Source organism: Mya arenaria, chromosome 7 (genome assembly GCF_026914265.1).
Source record: "Mya arenaria isolate MELC-2E11 chromosome 7, ASM2691426v1".
NCBI lineage: Eukaryota > Metazoa > Mollusca > Bivalvia > Myida > Myidae > Mya > Mya arenaria.
In genome coordinates, this window is record NC_069128.1 from 7,885,650 (window position 1) to 7,908,958 (window position 23,309).

The 23,309-nt window shown below is 33.4% G+C and overlaps 1 protein-coding gene across 2 annotated transcripts; it reads right to left on the minus strand.

Moving 5' to 3' along the window:
- Nucleotides 1–1,219: 1,219 nt before the first annotated feature.
- Nucleotides 1,220–20,494, minus strand: LOC128240219 (acetylcholine receptor subunit beta-like). 2 transcript variants are annotated; one of them, XM_052956737.1, is made up of 11 exons: nucleotides 20,076–20,494; nucleotides 13,960–14,129; nucleotides 13,609–13,653; nucleotides 12,615–12,727; nucleotides 8,637–8,783; nucleotides 7,332–7,416; nucleotides 6,761–6,846; nucleotides 5,374–5,519; nucleotides 4,973–5,050; nucleotides 4,470–4,628; nucleotides 1,220–2,994 (listed from the first exon to the last, which is right to left on the minus strand). In XM_052956737.1, exons 1-11 carry the CDS (start codon nucleotides 20,098–20,100, stop codon nucleotides 2,690–2,692), a joined length of 1,359 nt encoding a protein of 452 aa, XP_052812697.1. In that variant the 5' UTR covers nucleotides 20,101–20,494; the 3' UTR covers nucleotides 1,220–2,689. The 2 variants fall into 2 exon arrangements, with proteins under 2 accessions (XP_052812697.1, XP_052812696.1); XM_052956736.1 differs by having other exon boundaries at nucleotides 13,960–14,132.
- Between the last annotated feature and the right edge of the window lie 2,815 nt (nucleotides 20,495–23,309).

A 23,309-nucleotide genomic window follows, 5' to 3' on the forward strand; every position in this document is an offset into this window, starting at 1 on the left:
AGTTATACAAGCGGAAACAAGGGAGCACATAAATATTATTAATTTTTCATACTACTTTAATGTCTTTAAAATAGCAATTTCAAGATTATTACTTGATAAAAAACAATTAAGCATGTATAAGTTCCATTAAATGCATTGCTTCTCCGCACTTATATAAACAAGAATATATACCCATCCTACGGCATCCATTATGAGCAATGAAATGAAGAAGCAAGATAAAACAGGCTTTTCATTAATTTATTTGTGTTTGCATCGTTTAATTTTGTATGACTTTCCGATGATCAATCGATGCACACTCGTATTCATGCCCACATGGCTGACAAGATAGGCCCATGTCAAGAATGAAAGAAAGATGAGGCAAATCATACGTTATATTGAGCCTGTGGAATCTCAAATATGTGTGCAGTAAATTTAAAATAGGATATTCCTCCAAACGTTAAACACGAATCCGTCGAGACGGTAAAGCGGTGCAGTTTATGAACGGACGCATGTAAAACATCAGCATCTGATTACATGTAATTAATGTCGAACATGGGTTAACAAGCAGAAGTCGAGAAGGCCCTGCGGTTGAGTCAATCATATCAACTCAGCCATCTCCGGCATGCTTCCGGATAGGCTATTAAATAGTTGTTAGGATAAACAAAAAAAGGAAATGGATTGTGTGGACACGTTATATGCGTTTGTTTCAGAGAAGATGTTAATTGTAACCTCAAAGTATGTTCGCTCTAAAATATTTGGATGTTCTTCTGTACTTAAAACACACTGTTTGCACTAGATAAATCGTGAACACGTAGTAGGTTTACTGGACAGTTATCGAAGTAAACATAGTACATGTATGCATAAAATAATACATCAAATTTGATGCATGTAAGGACTAAATGTCAGCTTTATTTCAACCTTTAGTTTTATTTAGATAAACATCTCTCCTTTTTGTTTTAGATATAGACAAAAAATACATGAGCCATCTGTATCCAATTAAATATTATTCTAAGTGTAATTTAGGTTTTGCACTCATTTTTATTAATTTGCCAACCGTCTTTAAGTGGATTAAGAATCTCGGGAGATTTAACATTATTTTGAAGATCTATGCCACTACAAAATTAAATGTCATCATTAAAAAACTTAATGTGCCAGATTTTGTTCTTATTAATTATATCTAATTCTTATTCCAAGAACCTCAACACATTTTCTTCAAACAAAAACAAGCAAATTCAGAAAATAACTTTTATTCCTTTTATTACTATTATAAAAAATAAGCACATGATCAATGAAATATAAATATTCCTGTACATTCTCATTCTATTTAATGTAAAATTCAACTTGATCTAAATGAGATAATTATTCTAAACTTGAGATATTAATCTACACACAAACTTACAGATAAAGTATCATAGTACAAAACAATTTGAGTTTATGTGCTTTTATGGTAGTAACACTACAGAAAATAAATATTGGTGTCCGTGCGCAGTACTCATCATTTCTAAACAAAATTGTGGGTGATAGCAAATACAAGTAAAAAGGTGATCAAATTGTTAGCAAGTCAGCTTACATTTTAAGAAATGCCAAATTATTTAACTTGGTTAGCTAATGAAAAATTGTATCTAACTTGGTTTCGACAAAAGCTGAAAGGAAAAAAAAACAGCATAGAGTCTGTTTCTTGGATAGATACCAGTCCTTATGTCCTTTTTCTGAGGCTATGAGGGGCATTAAATCATAACCTTGAAATCGAGACGGGCAACTTATCCACTATACCACTTTAATCATTTCACATTTCAAAGAGCCCAATGAAACGGTGGTACAGTGATTCATAATGAATTCTTGTTATTTTATGTTCTGCATGACCTGACGTAAGATTCAAAACGTCGCTCAAGCGCGCATTTTTTGCTCATTTCTAATACCAACCACCATGCCGTACATTTAGGTCCACTAGCACGATATATGAATCACAACGGAAATGATATCGTTAGAGTTTATAAAACGGATAACATTAACAAAATAAAATTCAGCTTCCCTTGAAGGTATTAATTAGATAAGTTATCAACAAATTTAACTGCTGGGTGAACTTAACATTTTTCATTATGAAGGCATAAACGAAGCAAGCAAGAAGAGGAATGTCTGTCAAAAATATAATAATGAAATCTAGTTTAATTAGCGGTTAGTCTATGAAGCTCGTTTAACTGTAAACTTGTTTACCCCAGCCCCAAGACGAACGTACATAGCATATTCAGTGTTAAATCATAAGTAAAATAACAAAGCTGATGTTTGCCATTGGTTGAAAATCTATTGAAACCACTATGCTTATTCATTACAAATAGTATGCACCCATGCTATCACTGGGGAATGAAATGTTAGTTGAAACTACGTTAGGATATTGAATAGCAATAGAAAATGACTTTCAGAAATATATCACAATGGTGCACGCATTTTGAAATATTCCAGTAAACAATCACGAAGACTTATATTGCAAGTTCATGCAAACAAATGCCTCCCTTTCAGATATCAAGTTATAGATCATCCCTTATTTAATAGAGTTTACGTGATAGATTATATTAACGATACCAAGCACTGCAAACAGTTGTTGTAGCAAAAGTACATACATTGTATAACAGAAATAGTTATTATGTAGAGTTGGCATAATAACAAAAAAAAAGTTTAATTTTTTTCACCACAAACACCTTAACATGTTCATTTACTGTTGTCCACCAACAGCGAGAATCGACAAACAAACCACGGTAACAGTAACAACCAAAAATACAAACAAATACATAAAGAAGCGATCAAGAATAAGAGCAACCTCCTTCCATGAGTAATGTCTTTCCTCAGGTTTCTTGTTCTTTTCATCATTATCATCATCATCTTCTGGCAGTGCCACCTTGCGACCTGGCGAATACCTGTCTATGTTATCATCGATTACTTTGTCCAGATCTACCAAAGCAATGCGCGAATCAGAAACGTTCGATGGTTTTACTTTCCCTTGTCTGCAACACGCTCCTCCTGCAATAGAACAGTTTATATTCATGCACGTCCACAGGCAGCGTAGTCATTCATTATAATTATGGTTGTTAAGAATGGTTCAGTATTCCGCTGATGCACCAGTTCTGTAAACATTTATTTTTGTTGAGCAGCAATCAATTATTTAACCTTAAATAGTGTTTATTTACACTCATCCATTTTGCTCGATGTAAATACAGCTTAACGCTGCTATGAATTACTCGCGGATCCGTTTTCTGGGAAGACACCGATATAAGTGTCCTTTTAGAAAGGCCTGAGAGATGGAACCAATAAACTGAACTGATGTTTTATGATTTCATTTAAATTGACTTATGATGGACCTTGTCATAAAAAGTGAAAACGTTCAAGGTCGACCACTCCACAACATTGAAACGGAAGTAATTTTTAAGAGTTGTGTGCAATACTACGTCCATTTCTTAAATAGAACAGACAATAATATAATAGAAACTACAGCAGGGGCAAACCAACAAGCCTTACGTAAACCAAGATCTTGTTTTACGACACAGGGCACCTGATAAACGGAATATTTATTAAGAGAACTATATATTTTTGTATACTTTTGTGTCTTTAATTAACGAAATATAATATGAGATTTGCAGAGGCCAACAATATCGCGTCCTTAAAGTTGATCACGTAGCGTAAAGCAGGACTGCAAATAGTACGTTTCGTAAACAGAGCAGACACACATGAGAGATTTGTGATATGGTTTTGGATCGTCTGTGGCACGTTAAAATACGTGTACGGTAACCGCATAATAGTTGTAGCCCGGAATTTTAGCCATTCTGTTTTTTCCGACCTAATCCTCCGGTACAAACAAAATTAAACCGTTGTAATATACACATGTTACTTAGGAAACAATAGAGTCACTGGACTGTTACATGAATTTCAATAGCTTGAAATTCACCTTTTATTTGTACCGGCATGGGAAAACCCAGTTATGTTAATTCCGGGCTATATGTATTGACACTCGTGATAAAAAGGTTCAGCTATATTTGACAAGGATTTTAACTACGAAAACTCAACATACACGGCATATATCTAGTTTTTTAATAAGAATAGTCGGAAATGCTTACTGTATGATAACGTATCCTTTTTATATATACCCGAATAGAAAGGTAAGCGTTAACTAAGCTGATATAATGGATATTTTTACAGAGCTTATCTCTTTTATTTTGGAAAATTTTATTCAGCAAGTACATCATAAATATTGCCTCTAAAACAAGGTATGATCGTCATTTAACTTTTTGTTTCCGTTATGTTTCAAATATCAAATGTACATATATTTGTTATACTATAAAGCAGTTGTAGTTTATCATAAACTTATAAAGTATATATTCAAAGCAAATGACAGAACATGTATTACACCTTACAAAAATACAGAAACACATGAAATATAAAACACCATTCACAGCTTTCCCTATATTCAAATAATTGTATATATTTTGCAACCGGCTTACCTTTCCAGCACGTAATTTTCACCAAGAAGTATTTTGTGAATTTCTGCAGCCAATCAGTGGGCGCCTCGTCATCGTCATGGTTGAAGTAAATGTCAAGGACGACAATCGTGAAGATAACCGAGAGCGTGCTCAACATCAGAATAATTGTGAGGTATGTGGCTAAACAAATATTGTTATAATTATTTTAGTATTACAGTTGATATATTAAGATTGTGTATGGGGTCAAACAGTGTCAGCATTTTTATTTTCACAACGGAATGAAGCTTTTGTATGCAAATATGAATAAATCTGCAGGAAAATATCGTCCGTACAAAATAAAAATTTATTAAATAGTATGAGTTTTGTAATTGAAATAGAACTTAAGTAATAATTATTAGCAGGGGCGTATATAATTTATTTCCAACTACAATATGTATCGACTTCATAACATGGTAAGCAAAAATAAAGACGAATGTTTAATAACATTTACTGTATTTTTTTGATAAATGATACCCATAACTTACACAAAACACTGGCGCTAAGCGATGTTTGTGGAATATTGTCTGTTATTAGCGTCAAATACACTGCGTAGGCCAAAAGAACTGAAGAAAAAACAACATCGATTTCTTAAAAAAACAAATATTCCTTTTGGTTGTTTATTGAATGTTAGATTTTAATTACGTTCATATTTCATCGCGAGGAAGTTCTGTCATGCTTAAAACCCAGCGAAACCAAAAGTGATATATATTTATGTTTTCGAGAAGTATAAATATTAAGAGTTGAAATTATATTGTGATCAGGTTTGATTTTGCACAAAAAATGGTAGCTGAAAGATCGACCTATTCCCGTCTTGATTGATTGTGGTTTTAAAATCGCTGAATTGTTGTTTTATGCACTCAGAAAACAAAGCATTTTTTGCACCAACCTGTCAACGACATGCCGATTCGCTCCCCCGACTCAGGTGGCAGTTTGAACACGAACACGATCAGACAGGACATGAGAATCACTGGAAAGATCGTGTTCAATATATGGTAGAGGGGTCTCCTCCTCAACTTCATGGTGAAATACAGTCTGAAAAAGAAAACTAATGATGAAAATATAGTGTAGATATTTCTATTAAGCTGTGTTGACTTCTGCTGAATAATACAACGAAAATTGCATGGATAAGTCATTGTTTAAGGGTGATTATCATGCCGTACATAACACTTATGAAAATAACACTGCTGTAAATAACACTGCTGTACATAAAACTGCCGAACATAACACTGCCGAACATAACACTGCTGTAAAAAATCACTGCTGTAAAAATCACTGCTGTAAAAAAACACTGTTGTTCATAACACTGCTGTAAATAACACTACTCTGAGAGAGAGAGAGAGAGAGAGAGAGAGAGAGAGAGAGAGAGAGAGAGAGAGAGAGAGAGAGAGAGAGAGGGGGGGGGGGGGGGGAGGGAGGGAGGGAGAAAGAGACAGACATATAAACAGAGGGAGAAAGAGAAGAGGGGGGCAAAGTGAGAGAAGGAAGGAGAGAGAGAGGCAGACATACAAACAGTAAGAGAGAGAGAGGGGGTGGAGAGAGAGGCAGACATACAAACAGACACAGAGAAAGAGAGAGAGAGGCCACAATACAAACAGGGAGAGAGAGAGGGGGGGGCAGACATACAGACAGAGAGAGATGGAGAGGGGGAAGAGAGAAATAGAGGCAGAAATATAAACAGACAGACAGAGAGGAGAGTGAGAGAGGAGAGGGGGAGAGAGAGGGGGGATACAGGCCGAGATACAAAAAGAGAGAGAGAGAGAGAGAGAGATTTTCATTTTATATATTTCCAACTGTAGTGAGTGTATGTCATATATAGTCACAAATATGATAGCTGGCCTTTTTTTAAAAAAAAATATGGTAATTTATCGTGAGGGTTCTCCATAAAGACAATTTGGTAAATTCAGTCATTGTAGTTAATATTATCATATAGGCCTACAGTTGTTAACAGTACTTAATACTGAGTCACATAATTTGTAAAGCATCGCAAGTGTATGTACACCCGCACCTAAAAAAGGATTTGACTCGACCCAAAACTATTGTCACTTTTTAATATTGTAGATTCTGACTTATACTAAACAAGACAAGTTCATCTCATTAATATAGAATCATATATCGTAAGTTTAGGTCTAGTTCAAGGTCTTCACTATCTCCAAAGGACTTTCACTACCGAATCTTGGTCAACCTGCCAAAACAATCTCACCCATCGTAACTGCAGGATTCAGACGGACCTAAACTTCTTAATCAGTTGGTACATCTCATGAATACAAACTCACCTGTCATAAGTGAACGACTCGGATTTTGACCTTCCGGCTGATTCCGAAGTGTTTGAAGTCTCAATCAACTCCCATTCGCCATTTTCCTAAATAAAAATAAACGGTCAGAAAATGTATAGATAAATAGACTAGTTTTATATGTTCATTGACAAAAGAAACCGCATTAGTCAAAAATAAGTTGCATCACCCAAGTGATGTTATCAGACAATATGACGTAAATGTGGTACTATATTCTAAAATAATTAGTGATTCGTTCATTGTTAGCAATGTTCAATAAAATATTAATCAATAAACAAAATTTCAGAATAAATGTATTTAAAAGACAGTTGCAGCAAAACAGATAACCAGTCTCACGATATGTTAATATATAATTACAAATAGTCCATGCCTGACATCAAAATAAAACTATAGATACAACGTGGGCAGTTACCTTAAAATGCAGCAATATTCTGTTTACTGGAACTCCACAATTACCAAGGCCACACAAACACTTAACTACAAGCTCAGCGCTACAATATTGTACACCGTAATCTTGTCATTACAAGTGGAAATGAAACCCAAAATTACTTACACTAAAATTGTCCAAAATGAATGGGTCATCGTCAAATGACAGAGATATCTCGCTTGATGTATACGACCATGTTGTTAAGACTATGCTGGAATAATGCATTTAAAAGTTGTTTTAGTTTACATCAAAGTTATCCAAATTAAATGGGTCATCGTCAAATGACAGAGATATCTCGCTTGATGTATACGACCATGTTGTTAAGACTATGCTGGAATAATGCATTTAAAAGTTGTTTTAGTTTACATCAAAGTTATCCAAATTAAATGGGTCATCGTCAAATGACAGAGATATCTCGCTTGATGTATACGACCATGTTGTTAAGACTATGCTGGAATAATGCATTTAAAAGTTGTTTTAGTTTACATCAAAGTTATCCAAAATAAATGGGTCATCGACAAATGACAGAGATATCTCGCTTGATGTATACGACCATGTTGTTAAGACTATGCTGGAATAATGCATTTAAAAGTTGTTTTAGTTAACATCAAAGTTATCCAAAATAAATGGGTCATCGACAAATGACAGAGATCTCTCGCTTGATGTATACGACCATGTTGTTAAGACTATGCTGGAATAATGCATTTAAAAGTTGTTTTAGTTTACATCAAAGTTATCCAAAATGAATGGGTCATCGACAAATGACAGAGATATCTCGCTTGATGTATACGACCATGTTGTTAAGACTATGCTGGAATAATGCATTTAAAAGTTGTTTTAGTTTACATCAAAGTTATCCAAAATAAATGGGTCATCGACAAATGACAGAGATATCTCGCTTGATGTATACGACCATGTTGTTAAGACTATGCTGGAATAATGCATTTAAAAGTTGTTTTAGTTTACATCAAAGTTATCCAAAATAAATGGGTCATCGACAAATGACAGAGATCTCTCGCTTGATGTATACGACCATGTTGTTAAGACTATGCTGGAATAATGCATTTAAAAGTTGTTTTAGTTTACATCAAAGTTATCCAAATTAAATGGGTCATCGACAAATGACAGAGATCTCTCGCTTGATGTATACGACCATGTTGTTAAGACTATGCTGGAATAATGCATTTAAAAGTTGTTTTAGTTTACATCAAAGTTATCCAAAATGAATGGGTCATCGACAAATGACAGAGATATCTCGCTTGATGTATACGACCATGTTGTTAAGACTATGCTGGAATGCATTTAAAAGTTGTTTTAGTTATATGAAATCGATCAATAAATTGATTTTGGTGTTAAGTGTGTCATAATGTCAGCCTTTATAAATATTCAAATTTTGAGGAGGATCAATAATATAAGAATGAAAATAATTACCTGCATGTCTGCGTATCAAGTGGGTAGTAGGTGATATCCGCCTCACAACTCGTTTCGAACACGCCCCCTGGTGTCCACCTAGCGGTACCCAAGGCATTCAGTCGGATGAGAGTGTTCACGTCGCTGAACACTTCAAGGTCATTCACACTAAATCAGGAGATGATTTATAAAAATAATGAATGGAACGAAGAAACATAGACAATAATACACACGTATTAATAATGTGTCTCACATGGAATACGAATGATTGTTTGAGTTATGAAAATGAGTAATTATGACAGTCCGGTAAAAAAGGCATCAGGGGAGATATCTGTGATTTTCTGTGGCTGATTTCCAGTAAACCCAAGAGAGTGGGGTAGGCCTAAAGGAAAAATGTTTCAAAATAATAAAAAAGTTTATTTATCTTTAAGTACACACTGATCAAGTGAAAATATATTTTACCAAAAGTGTGTTATATTTTGAATTTTATCATTTTCACAGATGGAATATGGGCATATTTTTGTGTCATAATTTTCCAGAATATCAGCCAGCAACATAGTCTGGTTTCTTGATGATATTTTTTTCTTTCAAATAAATATAAAAATATTCAAAACAATGGCAAAAATATTGATGATAAAAGATTCACGTCTGGGGTACCATAATGCAAATATATTTTCCTTAAGATAAAGGCAATGATAACAAGCCTCAATACATTGGTGGTTAGTAAGTTCCAAAAGTCTTAGCGCCTGAAACCGTTTATCATCTAGTAACGTGTTTGCGTTGAAATGCAAATGCTTGATAAAATATTATATCATAAAATTGCTACGGTCTCAGAACACCCACATTTGTTTAAAAGGACACATGTATTATGCTTACTTAACAGAGAATTTAAAAGGGACTTGTGCTCAGACATCAAACATTGTGAACAAAATGCTCGATTGAAAGATTCGATGAAATATCTTCTAAAAATCACATTAGATCTTTAAAGTTAATATGTTTTAGCGCTATTGGAATTTGATATAAGGCTTGAATTTACAAAACAAAGGTCCAACCGAGTATTTGGCAGTTGCTGTTTGGTTTGGTTTTTTTTCGTTAATCATGTTTTAGCAGCTGATCGTGCTATAACCATGTAAACTATGTTACGCTTCATCAAGTTTACGTAAACCATCCATAATAAGGTCCAAAGAGTGTTGATAGTAATTTTAATTTCAAATTAACACAATGTTATGTTTAAATACTTTCATAGTTTTCGACGAAAGCTTTTTGATAATAGCATAACGTTATGTCAGAAACAAGTCAATGAAATAAATTGCTTTATAACAATAGTTAAATTGTGTTATATAACCTCCCTTTAATATAAATTACATAATAGTAGCGTCATAATGGTGTTTTTTTTAAATGTTACCATGCAAAGACGTAATATATTGTTAATTAATAAACTTTAAACATGAACTAATTTCGATGTTAACATCTAAAATACACTAACACATGTCTGCAACCTAATAAAAAAGGATATGCCTGAAATACGATTTGTCTGCAAATCTGTTTAAAGGACTTAACCACAAAAATAGCAAGATATTTAAAGACATCATCCCCTTAAGTGATACAAACCTCTTTTGGGCGGGGTGATACCAAAAAAGGTAGCATTTTGTATAAATTTCCAGGTGATGCGCACCGTTAATCAGTTGTATAGATAGTTAGATAAATGTATGTCAAGTCATTTGAAATTCATAAAGAATATAACATTTTGTTTGTGTTTGATAAACATACTTCGCCAAAACAATACAATTAGTTCTAATTTATATTACAATATATTTAAATAATAATATAAAAAAAAAATAACTACATGTATAATAGAATGGCAAACCAAGAAACTCGTTTTAATAAAAAAAAAATGAAATTTACTGACTATGATAATAAACCTGCACCGACGATTGTGTCAGAAATCAAACGAATGTTACAGTATCAGAGTTATTTGCTTTTCCTGTAAGAGCTGACCTTTAACTTGATGCCAGGTACTACGATTTAGAACATTGACACTTTTAAATAAATAAGTTGGATTGTATATGTTCATACCTTTAGAAGTTTAGATAAGCAGGCAAGTTCTAACTAAAGCGTGGCCATACATTTTATTGTCCTGTTACTATTGCACATGCATGTAGTTTAATTTTCTGAGGGTTAAATTGTTTCGCATTTTTTCACGAATAAAACTGGTCGCTTATTCATAACCTAGCAACATATTCAATCTGTATGATGCTTCCGAATACGAAATGTCACAATTTTTTAAAAGTTTCAAAATAAGGAAAAACACTTAATGCGAAATGTCTCGAAATTAATACCTTGCAAAATAAAAGAACTTACATGAGTAGATTAGATTCATGTTACAAACAATAAATCTTAATTAGTCAAGGAATATGATATATGATCATTAATGAGCTATCCAATTTATGTATAATGAGTACCTTGGAGAGTTAATTTGTCCTACAATTTGTTTGGGTTTACTACTTCCAACCACATCAAAACAAATTCTAATGAGTTGAAAGGAAGTTCATATGTGTCTCACCTATTCACAAAGAATCTTTGGCATTTATTTATTATTTTCATTCCAGTACAATAACCGAATCATCTAATGCGATGTCTTTTAAATACACGACAGGGAGGAGGGAATTAATTACCAAAACAGTCAGGGTTCAAGTTTCAACTTCTGGTTCTTTGATAGCAATGGATATGATAGTCGGTTTTAAAAAGAAAAGTATCGCTAAAGAATGTTTAGGGAGCTTTGACAGTGTTGCACCAACCATTATTGTTTTGCATTCGAACATATTTGTTCCAGAATATAACTACTGTATTAAAGATAGAGATATCTATCCTTACAGTTGTGGCTTAAGTGCACTTCAGTGGTTGTGTGTTTTCTGGATCTTTCAGAATAATTGGATTTGACTCTTAGTGATAGTGATTTTCGAAAATAAAGTTTCGCTATATAGGGAGTTGTTGACAGTGTTTGTATTTATTGTCCACGAGTGGTCTCAGCTTATCTTCTTATGTTTGTTACCCAACAATATCTGTACCAAAGCATACATAATTCCACCTTTCGAGGTGAAAATGTTTAAATAGGAATAGGAAGCTTAGATTGAATTACACGGTAGTAAGGGGTTAGGTTTTGGGTTTTTTATCTTAGTGCTCCTTTTCAAAACGGCTCGCTCTGCCTCAACATTGTATTGTTTAAAGACTCAACGGAGCAGTAGAAATATAATGCATAAAGAAAATTGCTTCTCATAAAATAAGTTAATGCTTAAAAACGATATACGTATTAAACATTCTACAGAAATATATGTACGAGATATAACACTGCTCTCGGATAATTTAAAAGGACCAGTCCTCTTCTAGAATATCAAAATAGGGTATCTGCACATCTTCCTTTAAAATATAGATATTATATTTATCAAATATATAGGCAAATCTTTCTTTCGCATATTCATGTTTATTCTTTTTATTGGCTAATCGTTACCAAATCCTTCTTTCATCTATCAGTTATTATTCTTTGTATTAGCAAATCCTTTTTCATAATAAAGATACATTTGTACATCCATTTTGCTTTTTTACCGACTTGATGAACTATATATTAATTCCCATAGTGCCTCATTAATGGTCACCTTCAAATTGTTTTGTTTTTATTTCATTTCGAAGCAACTAGTCAAGTTCAGTTCATTATTAAGTTAAAGAAGCAAAACCATTTTCATTGCAAATATGTCACAGGTTAAAGTGCATACACAGAAAACCCATTTAAAAATATATTTATTTCTGTACACAAAAGCCACGCAATAGAAAGCTAGAACGCTTTGCAGATAAATGAACTAGCGTACACATATTCCAAAATATAGAGGGTTCTTTTTTCCACCAAAAGTGACATATATTGGCAAGATCGCCATAGGAGAAGAAGAAAATAGTACAAAAATTCGACAAATTACAAAATTGTCAGAAACTCCTTGCTATAATTACCTATTTTCAATTACGACTTTCGGTGTCCAGGCGTATGTTTCGGTTGAGAACAAAAACGGGATATTACTGTAGTTGGTATCCGATCCCCATACAAGACGGTCGTCAGGCCACGACTTTTGAAAATAAAAACACATGAATGATATAACGGTTAAGATACTCAGAAATGTAGAATTGCTAAAAAATTGATAGGTCGCTTCTAAATTGTCTTTTTAATTAACCTAAAAATACAAAAATACTGGAACACAATATAATCTATATGTAATATTTGGTAAGATTGAAATTGTTAGAACAGTCTATAAGCGTTTCCTTGAAACCAAAGTTATTTTGTTGAATTATCGATTATACACACTTATATCAAAAATCGGAAGCAATTTTCAAATGAACATAACTCTTTGAACCATGAAAATATGTGTTAAAATTGCGGACATAATATATGATTCCAAAATATAAAACAAAAAAACGATAATGATTATAGCAAAATTTATCGCTATCGTTGATGAAATTAGTCAGCAAGTTTATACAGTTTAAATTACTTAGAAACAATGTATGCATTTTTCAACATATGTAGACCATAACACGTTGGATACACCCGTTGAGCGTGTTTTTGGCGTATGTGGGTCTTTGAGGACTGCCAGCGCATTGTTTGAAATGCCATAAGTTTCATGAGATTAAGATAACTGCAAGTTTTAGTCACAACTTGATAATAACAGAGTTGATAAACAGGTCGAGAAACATTGCGATCCTGGTGCGTTACCCTAGCTCGTTTCGAAAAGATCGCAAGGCGCTTTATCGGGCCCGGTGTAAAGCAATGATGCACAGGAGACGACGATTCCGGGTTTAAACCTTTACTGTATACCCATTTTCTTCCTGATATACCTTGTGATGTCGTACAAGGTGCAGATGAGCTAATGATCCCATTTATAAATGTATTTTATATGACGCGGACGAATGATAAATGATAATATGATCGACATATTAAAGAGTAAGTACTTACAATTTCAAAGAAACCGGATGTGGAAAGGGTCTGTGCCTTGATGTCCTGAAAATCAAATATGATATTGAAATAACAATTGAAGATGCATTTGTTTTTTTCTTTTGCAGAATATGTTAAATAAAACTACAAAAGCTATTTTAAAATATTTTTTGTAATATCTATATTGTTTTATAATATATGAATCTAACCACAAAAATGTTGCTTACGAACACCAACGACACTACTTTTCAGATGCGAAAACCTAAATTTTTGCTAGTTGGTTGAGCTAATATATGCGATTTACAAAGAGAAAAATCAAATTCCTAATAAAAATTGAAAAAAATGATGGTAGTTAGGAAGATACACACGTACCAAGGAATTGACGGTGATCAGATTCATCGACACTGTCACTGGGACCTGTTTAGCGGGTCTTTGGAGAACCTCATATCCTGTAAACAAGGCTGTACGTAGCTCTGTCTCCAGGTCCGTGCTGTATGATGGGGACATACCCCTAACGACTTGTGCTGTCACAAGTACCAGCCCTGCTGCAAATAGAGTGGTATAAACTAGCGTTACAGGTTGTTGTTGTTTCTTTTAGTAGTTAATGCTTTACGTTTAGCTCATTAAAACTAAACCTTTTGAAATGTCTGTATATCTTTAGCAACACTAAAAACGAGAAAAGTCTTACAAATACAATCAAAGACATTACGACAAGCCCAGAGGTAAAACATGAATTATATATAATACAATGAAAACTACAAGGTAAACCCCAGTATACAACAATTCAAATAGTAAAATACCAAAAATACTACCGGGACATCCCAAGTTATCAAACAATCGAATGTCAATGAAACAATGAAAACTACAGGGACAAGACCAGTAGTCAGAGATTAAATATAAACAATACAGTGAAAACTACAGGGTCAAGTCCAGTATACAATAATTCAAATAGTATAATACAATAAAACTACCGTGACAAGCCCAGTTTACAATAATTCAAATATAATACTACAATAAAGCTACAGCGACAAGCCCAGTATACAATAATTCAAATAGTATAATACAATAAAACTACAGCGACAAGCCCAGTATACAATAATTCTCGCAATTCATCGCATTACAATATACAAGAAAACTATTGATCTTGTTATTCTTTGTATTGTATCAGCAGGTACCGTAAAATATAAATCAACATTTTAGAAAGTGTTAATTAGTTATATTTTAAATGTATTGTTGCCATTAGTGTTTAAATTTTACGTTTAAAGGTGATTTCAAGTGGTTGATCTTTTCCCGCATTATTGCGACGTCATTTGAAAAAAATGTTTCCGGTAACAGTCGGGTCGTTCTGTTTACATAATGGGTAAGAAAGGATTAATGAATGTATTTCTTAAATGAGATGAAGTATTATTTTAAACAATTCTTAAATGAAATAAGGAACTTTTGGTGTAAATATAAGTAATGAATTGCGGGGTTGATGTCATTATCGGGGATATAAACGCAATTGGACTGGTCAAAGTACGCGTCCACACACTTTGACTAGCCCAATTGCGTTCATACCCCGATAATGACATAAACCCCGCAATTCATTCCTTAATTTAGGGTACAGAGACCGTTGTTAAGAGGCACAGGGTAACGGCGTTACGACACTGAACGACAGGCACAAACATACAAACACCTCGAAACAAACCAACAACACATCAATATAGCTTTACCGATAAATGGTAGGATTATGGCCATGCAATGGTGAGTTACACTCGAGGTCAACACGTCAGAACATAATTCTACTCGTGGTTTAAACCAGTTTATATGGCCATAGCCTTACAGTTTAGCAACATATATACAATAATAAACAATAAGTGTGATGTTATTCAGGCATCGTAAATGCATAATTAGCACATGGTAGAATTGCAGAAACTGGTACATAACACACCATACTTGGATTTATTTTAACAGTTCATATTATAACATGAACTTTCATCGGTAATGTCTTTTAGCTAATTTTATTATTATTGATAAATGTTCTGTTGATGGCGTTTGTACGGTTTATGTCTCTCGTCCAGTGTGTCTTTTCGGTACATTTTTTGTGCCACTGAAAGGGGCTTAATTAGTTTGACTACTTGGCTTGTCCGTGTAGTCTTTATTAAATTATTGACCAGATAGTATCGATTTCTTTAAATTTCTTCCCCGACGTGGCCCGATGTGACGATGCAAGTAAACGCAGGATACAATAGTTTGTAAATGTCCCGACCAAGATTAACACCTTGCCTTTTGGGGACATGAATATATTTGTAAGATTTTATATAAACATTTATTTTACGTATACCGATTCTGACAAATGCACCAAAAAATTATTTCACAGGGTTTGTACAGTAAATCATTTTTTCCACCAATGTTTACTTGTGTCAGTAGTAAAACGTAGTAAATACTGCGTGTTTGACGTTTGTCATAGGCCAATTACAATCTGTGATTTTTTAAATATTTTATTCAAAAATTTTACGCAAGTTGGTGTCCAATTTATCGCAATAATTGAACTCAACCATATACATGGTGAGTGATTTGGAACGTTGGGCTAGTTCACCATCGCCTTTGGGAGGACCCATAAGGCAAGCAGATAATTAATTCACTAATTGGTCCATTAAACAACTTGATTAATGATCAATACTAATGTCTGATATTCAATTATTTTATGAAAATATGATCGGAAAAACTCAACAAACAGTATATGAATATTTTATTACCAGATTCTTTCAACTATGATAACAAAAAACATTCAGAATATGAAATAATAACGTTCATCGGGTTACAAATGTAGCATCAGGTACAACTAACACTTTCATTTTATATGTATACTTCATTACAACAAATGACCACCATTAAAAAAAGAAGTTAAAAATAGGCGCTATACTCCGCCAGATAAACGTAAACAATCGTAACTAAAATTCAAAGGAGAGAGTTCAAAAGTCTTCGAATGGTTTTGCTGAGGTCGCTGCACTATTTCAAAGCTATCACAAGACGCATTCGGTCACAACATATGTTTGGAGCATGCTAAAGAAAATGGTTTACACCGGTTTGGCCACCCCGAGATTACATTTGTATCTTAGCGGTCTCGAAGAGCTATTATGCAAATCGACCAGTGATCCGGGGTTTTTTTCCACTGTCTTGTCAAACATCTTGACAAATCAGAGATCAATAGTTTAACCCTGAAAAAGACCTTTTTTTGAATGCAGTATGTAGATGTGATCGATCGACAACCTCTAGCCGACCAAAACCGTTCAGTCGTTACAAGTACCAGAAATTCACCGATCGGTCTCAACCGAGGTTTAAGCATTTCGCCGTATACTCGGTAAACGGCTGCCGACTTTTTTTTAACCATTACTGACATTTTGAAAAACCTCAAATTAAATGATCGACTATCTTATCCTAATCCCAATTATTGACAGAAATGGTTGCATAGGTTTCGTTGGTTGCCATATGTTGCGAATGAAATCAGTTACAAACAGGTCGAATCGCGTCAACAAGGATAGTGTGACAGGGACTTTATATTAAGCGTTATATTAAGCGGCGTTATAAGCGTGTAACGATTCCGCACCAGAGTGAGAGCATGTATGTTCATATCACTATATATCATTATATTGTTATAAACTCGATATCCCGTTTACTACCCACGTTTTAAAAGATACATTTGATTAAAACAATAACTTTAAAGTGTTTATCTGAAAAACTCCAAGTATATCAGGTCGATTTTGAGTTTATAAACACTTTTAAATGACGTCATTTTAAGACAGTCAGAGTGCAGTACTGATATAAACAATGATGACATTACGCGAGCGTTCATATCACAATATTACGTACAAAATAGTTCTGCCATTCGTGACTCTCAAGTGGTTAAAGTTCATTTTGTTTAACCAGCTTTTGTCTTCTTAAATCATGATAAGATAAGATCATGATTCCGCCTTTTGTCTTCGTGAACCTTGTCAATACAATTTGAAAGTATATTTGTTAATGTGACCATGTGTCATAGCAATTGTAACAATACGCCCCACTGTTACCTGATACCGATAGTAAATTTTGAAATAAGCGAATCATTCTACGTTATAAATATATAAATGATTTTGGCTACAGAGGCATGGGATCTGGGTGGTAGGGGCAGCGGCCCGTAGAGTTCTACAAGGATGATATCGACAAGATATCTCAGCCAGCTTGAAAACGCTCCCGTTGTACGGTAAGGATAAACAGCGACAAGAAATGTGCTTTGTTACAGCGTGTTTTGGAACCTATTTCAAAGTAAGAAAAATACAGGGACAAGCCCAGTAGTAAAAATAAATAAAATAAAACCCTGTCTAGGGGCAGAACAAGAACCCAAACGACAATGAACTATAGACACAAACATGCCATGAATCCGGTGTCTAGAAAACTGTTCTCAGAAACTATGACTTTTCTGAAATTTGTGCTAGTAATGCCAGCCACGTGCTCTGTCCGCTGGAGTGTTAAAACATTTTTGCGTGCCAGTATGATACAGAAAATGCTAAATCTCATGACGCTTTATGGCACTGGAATGTGACGGACGCAATTGATGGAATGGGCCAATGAATTTGTCTGGGAAATGAATCGCGTAATGGTACATTTGTAATGTTCCACAGAAGTAGACTAAGTTTGTAGTTCAGTGAACACTATTCGTGATATTGGCAATATTATGTATACATATGTGCAATTTGTTTTTGTAAGATTCGCAAAGCCAACTTAGAGTTGCCATTGATGTAATGTATGTTTCGTAATGTATTATGTAAATGGTATTTTTCCATATCATGTGTTTTTCCCGGCGACATGAAGGTCTTGTCTTTAGCATCATTAATTATGTAATATTAATTCAAACTAAGTTTATATGGACGAGTTGTAATCTACGATAATTCAATAACACAGACCGTAATCCATAATCATATTAAAAGTGTACATTAAAAGCAGAAGTGCCATTATTTCATCATACTCATACACTGGTTTTGCAGTTTGTTTGTAATAAGGTAATAAGCATTAAAAACATCAGAGATCCATATTAAAAAGACACATATATCGTTGATTTAGTAAATGTGTGTTTTTATGTATTGCTTAGATGCAGTGAAACACAACTTTTGACATATACTATGGCCTTACCATGAACTACAAAGAATACACCTAGAATTGAGCAACCAATCGAAAAAAATGACAAAATATAGGATAAATTTAGAACATAATGCAATCGATCATAAAATTGAAATCTCATTGGGGTTTTAAATTTATGATCTTTAATTAGCCCTTTGCGCATAAACTGTTACAACTAAACATTCATAATGAAGATCTCTAGGTATAAATGCAAGAATGGAAGAAAAGCTTGATACAGTTACAAACAAACAAATAAAACAAAGAATGAACACGCCTGGTATAAATAAAACTAATCAAGCGAACAAAAGTACAAGCTATTATAACATTTAGTCGGCTTTTAACTCGATTGTGGTTTTGTCTATATGTTAAATTCATACTGTCAGAAGTTATATGGTTTACGAAATAAGTATATCAAAGTGTAATCAAAGTACGAAACCGATAGCTGAAGTATGTATATTTAAGAGGTTTCTACGCTTAATTAAGCTTACTAATAATTACTTTATATTGATATCAAAGTTCGAAACCGATCGTTGAAATACGTATGCTAATGTTAAAGAGGTCTCTATGCTTAATTAAGCTTATCAAAATCTTGTCACAGATATGTGATATAAGTAGGATGATAACAAATTTAAGGACATTTGTGTATGTATTGTTCATTCTTTAATGATAATTTTCCTTGAACGTCTTCTAATTCAGCACCTTTTGACAGACATTGTACAAATAGTAAATATTGTTTCAAGTACTCAGAAAAGTAGCTTTAAATTCCTGTCTTCACTTGTTTTGCCGAGTTCACATTTTGAGAAATTATCTGATCAGAGGTGAGTACGTATACTCATAAACAAGAGGTAAAGAATAAAATATTAAATACAAACACTGACGAAACCTTCTTCGAAAGATAATTATTCATTCATATTATCTTAATACTAAGACGCATAAATTGAGGTGGGGTTTTTAATTCACAGACATGAAAATAATTATTAGCCACCATATGATTAATTAGTTTGTTCAACACGACGACTTAAACACATTGAGCAAAGAACTGAATCGATTTCCTGTTTTAAATTTGTCTAGAATCGCTATACCAATAGCACAAATTAATCTTTCAATAAAAGCACGCGCCATATTTATTTGTTTTTAAGTACCCAAAACCCGTCAATAGAAGGAAATATTATGTATCTAGATATAACATGCCATGCAATGAAATAAATTCATTATTTTGAACAGAATAGATGAAGGAATAATTGACAATGGAATAATATTTTTTCAACGTTATGCTAAATATTACCCCACGATAATAAATATACCATGATTATATAGAAATAACAAGGTTGATAATAAAACATTTCTCTTACCTATAATAGTAAACATTTCCCACATCTTCGATTTGGTCAAGTGTTTGGCTGTGTTTAAATCCTCGTTGTTGTTTTTTTCTTTTTTATTTACACTCTTCCAACTAGTATTTCTTTGTTATATTTTATATTTAGCTGTAAGATATATACTCAGATATATGGTTAAACTTTGCATACACTGTTGTCTTTAGAATAATCAGTTTGTTTCTTTTTCCAAAAACATCGTTGCAGTTTAATCAAATGAATCGACTGCATTGATGTTTTGTTAAAACATACATGTCATTTTAACTTTTAAAAAAGGTGGTAGCGTCCGCACTTTTATCAGCTATTTTAACCGGTCTCTTAGTGTGTCCATATTTTTAAACCGCGATCATTTTATAAATCCACGATTAAGCTCAAAGTCGAGAGCGTCTTCTACACGTAACGTCGTTGGATAATGTAATTATAATGAAAGCGTATTCCCATTATCTAAACTGTTTTTCCAATAATGCCGAATAGTGTATTTGTCTATTTGCTCCCTGATTAACAAAACCAATATACATAACGATTTATTTTCAATAGTTTCTTTAACTTTTTTTTCTACATTTGTATCGAGTCCTAATTAATTATATTATTTGCTAACATTTTTTAGTTACAAATAATTGACCCTTCCTCGATTTGTTAAATTGGTTTCCCTAAAAGTTAAGGTACGTCCACACTTCTTTTAGGTACACGTTCTTTTTCTAGTTCCGGAACCTTTGTTCGTAAATATTAACGACCCTTGAGCTACAACAGCAGAATGTCCAATTGAAGATGCACTCTTACTCCAAAACAAGATTTAACACAATTAATAATTATGTTTAAATATTATAAACATAATGAATAAATGTCGAAAATAATGGTTTTTGTGAAGGATACCGAGTTTAATTTGAAACACGGTATTTCTACCTATAGTAGACCAAAGTTAATTTTTTAGCATTCACCAATCATTCAATATTTTTGCGTTCCTGCTATTAAACACGGTTAATATCTTGTTATCAATAATTAATATTTTCCATAAATGCATCATTTCGATTAAGTATTTTAAGTTGTATCAGTCAGAATTGATGTTTGGTATACGTTTTTGGTGTATGCATTGACTTTGAATGAGTGTGTCACTTTAAAAAAAACACATCAGGTTTGACCTATGATTTAAATAATTTTACTTAAACAATCCAAAACGTTGGTCAGGGGTTTATTTAAACCCCGGCATAAACATACAAAATAACATATATCACACTGTTTGATTTAAGATATTCAGTGTATTACAATTATTACAATGATGTGAACCCCTATTATTCTGGTATCATTTAAAAGGGTTTAGTGTGTATAGAAAAAAATATACAAAAATTATACCAAACACATATTGCTAATATGCTTTGCTGGCCTTAAATGATAAAAAATAGGCAATATTGAAAGTAAAAAGAACACTAACACCACCTGAATGCAATATATTTTCATGCTCTGTATTTACGATTATTCATATAACATATAAGTTGTCAGCCAGCAATGTTCATTCGAATAATTCCAAAATTATTTGGGGTCACAAGCATCGCCAATGACACGATTAAATGACAAGCGTATTAAGGAATCCGGTCCTCTAATAGACTTGTGCTTTCATACGCACATGGTCTAGTACGATATTTGACTATTTACATACGAGTCGTAGGTTCGATCCAACGCCTCACCTCTGTCTTCCGGAATGGAAATCAAAATGGTGGTTCTTTGTGATAGTGCTATACGCTGGCGCCCGATAAGGACCAGGGTAGCTCTAACCAGGGTTACATTTTGTATGTACCCTGAACCCCACACCATCAAACTCGATTTGAACTCTCACTGGAGTATGTTGTGTCGTTAATTTAAAGTACACCCATACACCTTCAGTCATTGCCTAACGCGCCGCAGACAATTATATTTATGTTGATTTCCCAAGAGTCGCATGCCCTCTTCGCTTTATACAAAATCATTTTTTACGCGGACCTCTTCGTGTGGAAAAATATTAAAATTAATAACTGATTAGTGCTGTTTGGTATCAGAACACCACTTTGCATGATGTATTCATGTGTCAATAAACTTATAACTCTTTTTAATTACTTTAAAACAGCTTTAAAACTATTCTGTAATTTCATTAACACTTTTGTGTTTTCCTACTGGAAATTAACTCTCAAAACATTAATATTTACATCAGATTTGACGATGAAAATCACTAAACCATAATGTTACAGGCAAAATCGTCATATTTGAATAAGAAAAAACAAGTAATTGGATAGTTTATGATATTGGTAAATCGATCGAAAACACGCAATTGATCAACTCTCATGCGACTTAATGTTTGCTTTTTTGCATGGGCGAATGACAAAATGTTGATTTTTCTAATTTATTATTCATTTATAATACGTAGCTCGAATCTGAGGTATGCACCAAGATAATTTCAAAGAGTATGTTTCAGTCTTTCTTTTTGCCCACAAGGCTTCGTTGTTATACAAGTGTCAGTAGTAGAAAATATATAGCAAATGCTTGTGTTTATTTGCATATTTGTGTGGGTATTTAGCCTGTTTTTGACAGTGTATTTTTCGTTGTAATAAATTTACTGTTCTGTTAATAACAGGACGAAATCATGGAGCATAGCCAGAGTATTGAGAGATATCAGTTTAATATATCAGTTTTACCAGATATACCGTTCCAAGGCCGTACCTAACAATCCTTGATAAACATACCTAGTTTGTTTTAAATATAGTATGTATGCACTGTGCTGCTTGTGGAGTTTTATGCTGTTCTTTCATGTACTTGTTTGTGATTTTATGTTCTATGTCTTTGGCGTTTACCCAGTGCCATTAAACCGGGTTTATGTTTAAACTTTTTGCCACTGAGCTTGTTTCTGTAGCTTTTCGCATGACTATTGTAGTGATGTGTAAGAATCACATTTCGTCAATTTTAATTATTTTGAACAGAGGACTGGCATACTAAATATTGTGCTATGAGCGATGCTTGTTTATTAACACAACGCAATAATTTACTCCATACGAAATAATCAGAAAAGAAATAGCCATGCTGTTATTTTGCGACAGTATATACGGTGTTTAATGGTCTCATTTTTTAACGGTGAAAGAGGTAGTCACAACTGATAAAAACAAACTATTAGAAATCGTATATACCTTTGGTGTATTGCTTGGCTGATATGTGGCGACTTTGAAGACGAACACGAATAAGTCCACTGTT